The sequence below is a fragment of the Ranitomeya imitator genome, chromosome 4, assembly GCF_032444005.1.
Source record: "Ranitomeya imitator isolate aRanImi1 chromosome 4, aRanImi1.pri, whole genome shotgun sequence".
Taxonomy (NCBI): domain Eukaryota; kingdom Metazoa; phylum Chordata; class Amphibia; order Anura; family Dendrobatidae; genus Ranitomeya; species Ranitomeya imitator.
Window position 1 is genome coordinate 195,546,391 of NC_091285.1, and position 12,788 is coordinate 195,559,178.

Genomic DNA, 12,788 nt, shown 5'->3' on the forward strand with positions numbered 1-12,788 from the left:
TAGTTTGTATTGGCTGTACCTGGTACTGCAGCACTTGGGATTCTCACCAAACCGATGTTAATCACCTATTCTACGGTTAGCTCATCAATACTTAGGTCCCAGAAAAACTCTTTAAATAGCTATTTACAAGGCCGTTTTAAATCAACACTTCCATCTAATGCAGCATTAAAGAAAAACATATTTTTACCATGCAAAGCTGCCACCAGGAGCCAGGCCTAGGAACGGATACCAATTAGGACAGTTGGCACAATTTCACTGCCAACACAGTATCCAAAGAGAATAGTCTCCCATAGACTGCAATGGCCTTAACCAGACAGCTACACAATCCTGGACTAGCTGTTCACTTAGCATTGGCCAAATTAAACATCAGCAACTCCGTAATGACAAGTAACCACGGCATTATTTTTGTAACCAGTTTTTGGCGTATGTTAGTACAGACTGTATTAGGTTTAAAGTCTCCTAATAAATTGATTTTGCCTTCCGTTTCCTGTAGTTCCAATGACTTTCTGATATGCTGGTGAGACTTGGCACACGGACCCCACTGATAACAACACATCATAATGAGACCGCAATCGATTGCTAGAACACAACAGCTGCTTTATTTGGATTTTCTTTCCCTTTGAAAAGAAGATGGGAAATTAAAATCCATTAATTATTGACCAATCTTTTTGCTCAGGGATAAAGAGTATGTGGGAAAAGTATAGGGCAGAAATCGTCAAGACTGGCAATTTATATGTCAGTCTTGATCAAAATCCCACTGCAAAATGCATCAAATTTAGAAGTACACCTCTTAATTATGAGTTGGAGTAGATTTTTGCAATAATTGTAAAATTCCAAAGACATACTGATAGGGAATTTAGATTGTGAGCCCCATCGGGGAGAGCGATAACAATGTGTGCAAACTGTAAAGCGCTGCGGAATATGTTAGCACTATATAAAAATAAAGATTATTATTGTTATTAAAATAATGCATCTTCTAGTGACTATTGGGCGGCAGCTGTTTGTCCTCAGTGTGTGCGTGACATTTCCTAAAGACTCGTCCACAATTTTGTTAACTGTAATACAGAGTGGATTTTCCAGGTAGTTAAATGAAATGTGATTTTCCACACCTGACTTTATTTACTTAAAAACAAAAAAACAATGACCTTACCAATCCTCCTCTCCCCTGAGACAGGTATGTGATTGGCTGCAGCTGTCAAATTTCTATACAACTGGTACAGGAGTTGGTCTCTCTGTATATTCAGTAATTGGCCACTGTTGGTCACATATCCGTCCTGACCAGAAGTGGACCCACGGGGACAAATGGATAATCGGGTTGCATTTTAAGAGTAATGACAGGCATCAGGTTGAATACTTTTTTTTTTATAATTCTATTTTATTTATTTTTTTAGAAAAACTGAAAGAAATGAACTGGAATATAAGTTGGTATACATGCAACGTGCAGGCACACACAACCTATAATTTTTTCTTCCAAATTAAATTATAGCTTTCTGAACAGCAATAAACATTTAAACCTATAGTGCTACAGGAATCTCCTGATGAAGGCAATCGGGCGAAACGCGCGTTGAGGTGCCTGACAGCAGGAGATACCCACCCTCCATAAATCAACCATGGCCACAGGTATAGAGTGATTATATTTGAAACTTAAAAGCTATTATCCTCTTTAGGCTAGAGACTGAGCTAGGACATTTATTCTTTTAAAGATTAAATAGCTTTTTCTATAACACTTTGCTGATAAATATATATTATATATTCCTGGTTCCTTCATATCTCGCCTTATACTCTATACCAAGTCTTAAATGACTTAAAGCCATGGCTGTATCTGTTCATACTTATGGATTCTCATATTGAGGCCCCTTAGACCTGTTATTTCATAGGACCTAGTGTGGTGTGGTTATCGCCGTGCAGTTTTGATGCTTTGGTCTTTTTTGTCTCTGTTTATCCTTTGTGAATCTCACCTATTTATTGGAAATATGACACTATTGTTTAATGTTATATGTAAACTAGCTATTGAACCCGTTCTACGCCCGGGTGGCGAGAATTTATATTGGTATATGGTCTCCATCCTGGTATGTGCTGCTCCATCCTGCGTCCCCATCCTGTCATGTTCTGCTCCATCCTGCATCCCCATCCTGTCATGTGCTGCTCCATCCTGCGCCCCCATCCTGTCATGAGCTGCTCCATCCTGCGCCCCCATTCTGTCATGTGCTGCTCCCATCCTGCTCCCCATCCTGTCATGTGCTGCTCCCATCCTGCGCCCCCATTATGACATGTGCTGCTCCCATCCTGCGCCCCTGTTCTGTCATGTGCTGCTCCCATCCTGCACCCCCGTTCTGTCATGTGCTGCTTCCATCCTGCGCCCCCGTTCTGTAATTTGCTGCTCCCATCCATATGCCCCATACGCTGCTCCATTATGGTTGATGGCCCCCATAAGATGCTTCATAGTATATGCCCCGTATGCTGCTCCATTATGGTTGATAGCCCCCATAAGATGCTCCATAGTATATGCCTCATGCTGCTCCATTATGGTTGATGGCCCCCATAAGATGCTCCATAGTATATGCCCCGTATGCTGCTGCATCATGGTTGATGGCCCCCATAAGATGCTCCATAGTATATGCCCCGTATGCTGCTCCATAAAGGTTTATGGTCCCCATAAGATGCTCCATAGTATATGCCCCGTACACTGCTCCATAAAGGTTTATGGCCCCCATAAGATGCTCCATAGTATATGCCCCAGAACACATGAGCTGCGCGCACAGTAAACAAGCCCGTAGAGACATGTTCACACCACCAAGAGACTTGAAAACACAAAAAAGCACAGTAAAACCAAAAACACTCTGTTGCAAAAAAATCAGAGTGGACAGCAAGTGCTAGTAAAAAGATGGAAAAAACAGGGTATTTGGTTGATACGTTTTTTGCAAAAAATGTATATTAAGCCGCTCTACCAAACGTCAAGGTATACCCGTATCAGAGCAGTCCTAACTAATGTATGTAATCCCTATCTGATGTATTTAAAACCTGGTCATATGTACAATACCTGTATGAGCAGGATTCAGAAAAGGAATAGTATATGCCCCGTACACTGCTCCATAAAGGTTTATGGCCCCCATAAGATGCTCCATAGTATATGCCCCGTACACTGCTCCATAAAGGTTTATGGCCCCCATAAGATGCTCCATAGCATATGCCCGTACACTGCTTCATAAATGTTGATGGCCCCCATAAGATGCTCCATAGTATATGCCCCGTATACTGCTGCGATATATAAAAAAAAAATAACATACTCACCTATCGTCGCTGGGCGCAGAGTACTGGGGGGCCTGAGCAGGCGGGGACACCGGCGCGCGGTGGGGGTCAGGTGCTGGAGTCACCGCTAGCTCAGGCCCCCGACACTTGCTATAGTCACCTGGCCCTGATCCAGCGCTGCGTGCCGCTCCGTGTTCCGGGTCCTCTGGCTGTGACTGTTCAGTCAGAGGGCGGCGCGCATTAAGCGCGTCATCGCGCCCTCTGAACTGTGAACGTCACAGGCAGAGGACCCAAAAGATGGAGTGACGCACAGCGCTGGAACAGGACAGGTGAATATAGCTTATACTCTCCCTCCTGCCACGTCCCTGCTTCTCCATTGGAGATCGCAGTGTGCGTTCAGTGCTTACGCATACCGCGATCTCCTGGGCTGCATCACTCTGTGGGGCCCAGACAGCGCCAGCGCTTGCGCAGTCTATTAAGGCTTCGGACAGAGTGACGCTCCCAGCCTTATATTGTAGATAAAGTTTGTTACTTTTTCAATCTTTTTTGCTTCTGTCATGCTAAATAGTCCTAGATATATAAATATACAACTGTTTTTTTTTCATCAAATTGGACTGTAGCACTATAGGTTTAAACGTGTAGGCGCATGTTCACACTGGCCACTAAACAGACAAAACCTGAGATAAAAACTAAATGGGCTTAACCTGCAGTAAATAAATACATGAAGATAATATACGGTACTTAGTTAACATTATTTTGATTAAAAAAATCATAAAAGCCATCCCACCTCATCATGAGGACGCTGTTCGGACAGTCCTAAACTCTAGCATTAAAAACTTACAATATGCCAAGTGACATAAATGTGAGTAAGAGCTGAGCAGGACAGAGGCGCTGACTAATGGACAAACCAGGCTTTGGAAGCTATATAAACATAATGTCCAACTCAAGTAAAAGGGAGGTCACGCTCTTATTAGCACTTTAATTTTTTGGGGAGTGTTTTATGCATTAATCTGAATAAAACATCTTTAATCATGAAAAATAAACTAGTTCTGTGAAGTTTTTTCTTCAAATTATCGTGAAAAAACTTTCCAAAATCTATTCATATTCAAAAGTATTTTATATTGAAATAATGTGAAACTTGTGTGTTGCATGAAAACTTGACTTTTCCTTTGCGGACCAGCAATGACGTATTTTAGTATATGGTTTCTATTAATTTATTTAGATTTTTACATTCTTCTAGTGTTTCTATAAGTGCAGACAAAACGGCCAGTCATGTGCCTAAAGTATGCCGCCGGCGTGACTCCCCCTTAGTAGTAATGTGTGAGCTTGGGCAGTGTCTCTCGCTGTGATGGCACTGAGCACAGGCACGGTCTCCTCATTCAATGCCTTATTTCTTTCAGGTGTTTGCTCTGCTGTGGATCGCGGATTGGATGGTGCATCACATTTGGAGGAAAGGAAAGGATCCAGACAGTTTTTCTATCCCCTATCTCACTGCATTGGGAGATCTTTTAGGAACTGCGTTACTTGCCATCAGTTTCCATATCCTTTGGCTTATTGGGGACAGAGACAGCGATGTTGGCGACTAGCACATAAATCCTGGACTTTCAGCCTCGTTGTGTGCCTACATAATTATCCCTTAAAGAGACTGGAACCTCCATGAAATATCCAATTCCATACAAAACCTACTAGAGTGGAGAATCTTGTTTTGATGAGGTTTTATTATTGATGACTGTTCTTGATTTTTTACACATTTCCAATCTGTAACTTTAATATTAAGGATCAAGAGGAATGGGGGAGGGGGTTACGTATTTTGCTAAATGCACTTTACCTTTTGACTTATGCATGTTTCCTGGCGTTGTTATTAATTTCCGGAGACTAGTTATGTGCTTGGACTATTCTGTGGCTCCATCTGGGTTTTATTGCGGTACTTATTTTCTCTTTCTTTGATGTAACATTTTGACTGATCCTAGTAGCGTTAATCATAACAATGGTACCAATGTTTTTCTTGTTGCTAACTCTTGAGTTTTATATTTTTACGTAATTTATTGTATTACTCATGTGTCATATGGAAATAATCTACCATATTCACTATTCTAAGGTTGAAGATGCCACCTATTGAGAGTAAAGGCTGACATTGTTGCATCTGTACAAAGGTTGCCAAATTGTCGTTAAATGACACTACTTCCTACATAAAAAGCAAAGGATAATATATTTCAAGGTCATATGTATGTATTGTATACATTATTCCATTATTGGTGCATTTGCCAGTGAAGTGTTTAGTTGTATGTTTCCTACAGAAGTGCCTCAAAGGCCAAGGAGAATTTTATTGACTAATTTGTCACTGTGCCATTATGTCACTGTAAAATAATAGGCTTTACGTTGGAGTAAAATACATGTGCCATATCAAATAGGGATAGTAGTCAGCACAATATTTTGCTAAGGTACTCCTTTAATTTAGGTTTTTCAAAGATTTACTTTAGGCCGGCTTCATGCCTCCATTATATCCCCCATACCTGATAAATGGTCTGCATTTTATTTCAGTGTGCTGGACCCATTTTTGGTTCATATGTCAGTTTTTAAAATCCCTGTAGCATCTGTTTTTCTTATAAAAAAAATTCTTAACTTCTACCTAATGTACTGAGAAATACAGAATATGCCCAGATGACATTCATTTTTTTCACAGAGCTGTTAACTTACATTGGCAAGTTTGATCCAAAACACATAGATCAAAGTAGGATATGACAAGTATGACAAAAAAGTTATTTCAGAGGAAAAAATGGCTTAAAAATATAAGAATCAAAAACTAAGACAAAACAAGGTAATATATATCTCACAAAACAAGGTGGTGGCAAAAATGTCTTGGTTTGACGATCTTAGTCGCACCATGCTACAACTAAGACCATCGAATGGCCGGAGCGCGTCAACCTTGCCACCACCTTGTATTGTTATATATATATATATATATATATATATATATATATATATCCTAATAAAGTAATTTTTTATTTCTCTATTTTTCAGCCTCTTTTTTTTTTCTTCTCAAATTTTTTTTTCCGCTGTAGCTGGTGATTAGACTATGGCTATTTCAATAGACCTCAGAGTGGCTTTATATTCCACCAAGCTCCTTATCTTACCTTGTTTATGGCAAAAAAGGTAGTGTGGAAAGGCACATTGATTCTAAATGGTTCATAATTAGTGATGAGTGAGAGTTATTGGATAAAGTGTTATCCGACCATGCTCGGGGAGCTAACCGAGTGTTTTTGGCATGTAGTCCAGTCAAAATAAGGTTTGACCCGGAACAAATTCCAAGAAAGCGTTTTATGATTTTTTTTTATTACTATTATATATGGGGAACAACATATTAAAAGTTTTCCAAAAATTGATCACCACAAAAGGTCCCAACTATGATGTCATAAGACGATGACAGCCATCGCACTAAAAATAACGAATATTTCCATATTTCAAAGCTGTAGTTTTAGGTTACAGAAGAGTTTGCATTTTGTATACTATATATTTTCATATAACAATTTTTATACAAAGTTTTATACTAGCTACAGTACAGACCAAAAGTTTGGACACACCTTCTCATTTAAAGATTTTTCTGTATTTTCATGACTATGAAAATTGTACATTCACACTGAAGGCATCAAAACTATGAATTAACACGTGGAATTATATACTTAACAAAAAAATGTGAAACAACTGAAAATATGTCTTATATTTTAGGTTCTTCAAAGTAGCCACCTTTTGCTTTGACAGCTTGCCCCAAACCATCATCTTGCCAGGTCATCTAGTGTAGCACCCCATCACTCTCCTTCTTGGTCAAATAGCCCTTACACAGCCTGGAGGTGTGTTTGGGGTCATGGTCCTGTTGAAAAATAAATGGTCCAACTAAACACAAATCGGATGGAATAGAATGCTGCTGCAAGATGCTTTGGTAGCCATGCTGTTTCAGTATGCCTTCAATTTTGAATAAATCCCCAACAGTGTCACCAGCAAAGCACCCCCACACCATCACACCTCCTCCTCCATGCTTCACGGTGGGAACCAGGCATGTAGAGTCCATCAGTTCACCCCTTCTGTGTCGCACAAAGACACGGTGGTTGGAACCAAATATCTCAAATTTGGACTCATCAGACCAAAGCACAGATTTCCACTGGTCTAATGTCCATTCCTTCTTATCTTTAGCCCAAACAAGTCTCTTCTGCTTGTTGCCTGTCCTTAGCAGTGGTTTCCTAGCAGCTATTTTACCAAGAAGGCCTGCTGCACAAAGTCTCCTCTTAACAGTTGTTGTAGAGATGTGTCTGCTGCTAGAACTCTGTGTGGCATTGACTTGGTCTCTAATCTGAGCTGCTGTTAACCTGCGATTTCTGAGGCTGGTGACTTGGATAAACTTATCCTCAGAAGAAGAGGTGACTCTTGGTCTTCCTTTCCTGGGTCAGTCCTCATGTGAGCCAGTTTCTTTGTAGCGCTTGATGGTTTTTGCCATTGCACTTGGTGACACTTTCAAAGTTTTCCCAATTTTTCGGACTGACTGACCTTCATTTCTTAAAGTAATGATGGCTACTCATTTTTCTTTACTTTGCTGCTTTTTTCTTGCCATAAAACAAATTCTAACAGTCTATTCAGTAGGACTATCAGCTGTGTATAACTTTTGGTCTGTACTGTACATGGACAGGCGAGGTCATGACGTTATCCATGACGTCATGACATACATGTACATTTCTACAAATTATAGAATTAATACACAGTGCATTTTAAGACCTACTTCATCACTGAATAAGTGTGTCAGGTCAATAGTCACTATTTTCATCATCAGACACTGCTTCCTCACTCATTGTCACAATGCCCTTCTTGACATGGTCCGCATACCCGTGAACAGGTAAGTCTGTGTCTTTTGCAAGTGCACCGAAGTGTACTACAACCACGAGAACAATTGCAGTGAATTATTTTCAGAAGTGTTTCTGGCGCGAGTGAAGTATCCATCATCACTGGAACTAGACTGTTGTTCTGCAATTCCCATCCCCATTCAGTAGTTTCCATGGCCTCACCATTGTCCATCCAAAGCATGAATTGGAGGTAACTCCAAAGGGCATGATACTTCGTTACAGAGGAGGTCGGTGGCAGTCGTTCAGGTGTAACAAAGATTTTGGCTGAACCAACTTTTTTGCAGAGAGTAGAATACCTGATTGCAGACAGATTGTCTCCAGGTTTGCCCCCAAACAATGCGACCATTGCTTTACACCCAGCGTTTTCAATCTCAGCTCTGTTTTTGTTAGGTGTGGAAAAGTTTTTAGCACAGCTATTTAAGACCGAGTCTCCCTTCAAAACCGCGGAAGTGGTATCGCAACCCGTGAATGCATGAAGGAACAGAAGACTGCTGCAGGCATGGTTTCCCAGGAACTTCTTCATAACCTTAATGTCATATACTGCTGCAGGACTCCCTTTATCTGAGTAGAAATAAAGCTTGCTGCCATCGCTGGTTGATGCGTGATGAAGTAACAACACCAAAAGATCTGTATCTTCGCCAATGAGGCTAGTACTTTTGTTGGATGACATTGACACTGCTGCCTTAGCAATCTCCACATCTGCATCCCCCTCTGATTGTATTATGTGGCAACCTCTGTCATTCATGCGCTGTGAAATGAGATTGATACGAGACTGTTTGTTCTCCACTTTCGAAAGGAAGTCTTCCTTTTTCCCGACAAATTTCGTTCCTTCAGCAATGTTCACTTTGTTACTTGTTTGTTTTTTGCGCTGTCGCTGATGGGTAATGTCCTTAGTCTTTGGTCCTCCAATGTAACCATCAAATACTATCGTAGCCTTACCATAGTGCTTTAGTGTGAAAGATGCATAGTCTTCAGAGATTGAACAATATGTCTTTCCTTCTGACCACTTCAGTCGATGGAGAAGAGAACCTCCGTCAAGAACATAATGTTCCACTTCGGGTACATCCTTGAGTACTGTGTCATGTGAACTCTGTTCTTTTATAGCAGCCATCAGTTGTGCTTTGTTTGGTTTGCGTAAGAGATGTTTTGCCTCAAAGAGGGATGGTGGGTATGGTGAAAGTTCATAGGCCATCACCTCATCAAGGGAAAGATCAGCAGTTTGAGACACCACAAGAAACCTTTGGAACAAGAGCGGGGTCTATTTTTTGTCCTTAACGTCAATAGCCTCACTGGATGCCAGGGTCTTGGCTTTCATTGACCGCTTGTACTTAACTGTAAACAGTGATTGACCCTCCATTGTTGCCACTATTTCTCTGCCAATGGTGAACAGGTTATGAACATTCACATCCTTATTTGCATTGACACTGGTGATAATGTTGCGAAGAGACACTTCATCAGAGAAAGGTGAAAAGGTCTTGAGTTTATCTACAATTTTCTCCAGGTCTTCACAATCTCTTCTCGTCCTTGACGTTCTTGCCTCCTTGTGTTGTTCACTGGTGACAAAGCTCTGGCGAGTGAAACCCTGCATTGCATCACTGTAGGAAGAGGACACTGGCACAGACCGAGTCCACAAGGCCCTCTGATGTTCGGACATTCCACTTCCTCTGGTGAGTCCTCCTGCAGTTTTTAGGGAGTACATCAGAGCTTGCTCGATGACTAGGTCGCCACCCAGGCCTGCCCAGTACTGATCAGTCCGCCTTACAACATGCAAGCCATTCATAAATCTATGGAAGACTGGTGGCATATCATCTTCCAGAGTGATCATAGACTGGAGGTAAAGGTAGGCGGCCTTCACATAGTTCCCAAGCCCAGCAGCTGCAAGAATGGGCAAACATTCGGCTACAGCATGAAGGTGCATCAGCCAGGATCCTGTACGATCGGCCTCGATAAGCTCCCTTGCTATTCCAACCATCTGTTGGTAATTCAGCCATAGTTTACTGGTACGAGAGTGAGCGGATAATCCGTTTCTTTTGGTGGACAAGAGGTGGACAATTTGATAGACACTGCAAGGCGAGTCGCATTTAACATTTTACAGCTTTGGCGGCCATATTCTTTGACGTCACATTTGGACCCTTTGTGGTAGCCCTATCTTGGTAAACTTTTAGTATGTTTTTCCCTACATGTAATACTACCAAAAAAAACTATAAAACGCCTTCTTGGAATTTATTCAGGGTAAAGTATTTTTTTTTCGTATTTTGACTGGACTAATGCTCGAATACTATGTTCAAGTCCCCGCACCTATATGTCTCGCAGCTGTTCGAAAGCCACAACCCACTGCCTTCCAGGAGCTGCCTGTTTATTAGGCAATCCCTGCATGTGTTGCGGTTGTTGAACAGCTGTGAGACATGCAGCCGCACGGACTCGAACATAGTAATCAAGCACGCTGAAGATCCTCTTTTAGCACATGAGCACGCTGGCTTATCAGTGTTCAGGATCTATCCTAAAAATAACAGAGTAATAAACTAATTCATAAATACATTAGCAGGTTTACCTTTTCTACTATTTACATTTCCAGAATTGGTCCCGTTAATCTGTTTTAAGATATATAGTATATAAGTTTAAGCTCCTCCTATCTTGTTCTGTGTAAAATGCGTACTTATCACGTCCGCCTCATATGCCCATCCCTCTCCTAAGAAAATAGGTCACTTTGAAGATAGTGATTACATTTTTAATATGGATCCTTGTTCTGTATTTTGCATATGGAACCTACATGGTAAGAGCGTATTTTAGAATAAAATGTATTTGGGGGCCATTGTGCATTTTTCTTGTTACCTCATTTATTTTATTTTTTGATTGACTTTAATGTTCTTATTTTATATGGATTCATGAAGACATGTAATGTGTCAAATGTATTAATGTACAACATTGTGCTCTTCGTTCGCCAAGTAATCAGCTCACTATACAGTTTATCAAAAGGTTTGGTGCCACCAGAAAAGTTGAGCATATATTTGTTATTACACAACGCAAAGCCCGAGTCTGCCATTAAAGTGTGAGACATGTTGAATATTTTGTCTGAATGTTGGGTTATTTCTTTAGATTTATACATAGTCGCACAGTTCTGCGCTTATCTCATTCATTGTAGCATTTTAAATGTTATGTAATATTTTCTTTCCATATATTTAAAGCAATACTTGTCAAAGGCTTGTAGGCAAACTTGAGTGTTCCTTTTTTCATAGAGTGTATAATTGAAGGGGATAATGGATTACAATATTTAGGAGAAGAGGGATAAAACAATTTTAAAACTACTCGTATGTAATTTCCTGATGCAATTGCACTTCTCGTTTTTCACTTTTCTCCGTTCTTTTACTGTAAGGGGCACTAGCTACAGATTCCAGAGGTTTTTTTTTTTTTTTCAATAAAATGTGATTTAATTTTCTTTTCTGTATTTCTTTTTTTTTTTACTACCCAATAATTATTGTAATGTTAATATTTATCGCTAACATACCTTGCAGCACTTGGCAAAGTGTCAATAGGTTAAAATAACATGTAGACTTTCTATTAATACGCAAGGAGAAGGCTCCCTGCCCTGTATACTTCTATTTTGTTCTGGTAGGAGAGTGGAGAATTTCTGTCCTAGGTGGTTACTTACTCAAACAAATTTTATGTACGGTACATGGAAAATAAAACTTTCAAGTGGAAAACAGCACTTCATATAAAAGATTTGCAAGTCTAGTACTTTCTATTTATCCCTATCTGCAAAATGGATGCATTTACCCCTATAATGCAAATGGCTAGGCCACTCCAGGAACCACTTCTTAGTTGCCCTAGTTGTGTGTTTTTCCAGTCATTGTCATGCTGAAAGACCCAGCCACGACCCATCTTCAATGCTCTTACTGAGGGAGGGAAGTTGTTATCCGAAATCTCACAATACATGACCCCATCCATTCTCCATTCAATGTGGTGCAGCCATCCTGTCCCCTTTTTCCTGTCCTGGAAAAAATGCTGCAAAATAAGAATGCTTTCGAAAATCGAAGTGTTGAAAAATGAAAAGAGAATGATCAAATGAAAAATTGAAATCCCATCAATATTTGATGTGATCGACCCTTACAGTCAGATTCTTCTAGATGCATTTACTCTCAGTTTGATGTGACCGACCCTTACAGTCATCGATTCTTCTAGATGCATTTACTCTCAGTTTTTGAAAATACTCATTAGAGAGATTGTTCCAAACATCTTGGAGAACTAACCACAGATCTTCTGTGGATGTAGTCTTGTGCAAATCCTTCTGTCTCTTCATGTAGTGCCAGTAAGACTTGATGCGGAGATCATTGTCCTATAGAAGCCAAATCATCAGTACTTCCAAGACTCATAGTTCTTCTTTACAGTGAAGATAGTTCTTGATCCCAGGCTGTATGTTTGAGGTTATTATCCTGTTACAGAATAAATTGGCAGGATACTCACTACCTGTCATCTTTATGTAGTATGAGATAATCACTCTGTCACTCTCTACATGCCCACCAGGTGAAATACGGTGTCTGTCACTTTCTATATGCTCTCTGTGTGTATTGCAGGGTCTATCTCTCTCTACCTGGCCTCAATTTCTAGTGTGGAGTCTGCCACTCTCTACTTGTCCTTCATATGTAGTGTGGG

The 12,788-nt window shown here is 40.4% G+C and overlaps 1 protein-coding gene across 2 annotated transcripts in view; it reads left to right on the forward strand.

Annotated features, from left to right (window-relative positions):
- Positions 1 to 5,476, forward strand: part of SLC41A2 (solute carrier family 41 member 2) — a 129,282-nt gene extending 123,806 nt beyond the window's left edge. Inside the window, exon 11 of one of the 2 annotated variants that reach the window (XM_069764219.1) lies at positions 4,650 to 5,476. In XM_069764219.1, the coding sequence (XP_069620320.1) occupies positions 4,650 to 4,835 (186 nt within the window). In that variant the 3' untranslated portion in view covers positions 4,836 to 5,476. The remainder of the gene's footprint in view (positions 1 to 4,649) is intronic. The other variant, XM_069764220.1, reaches the window with a different exon arrangement.
- Positions 5,477 to 12,788: the final 7,312 nt, after the last annotated feature.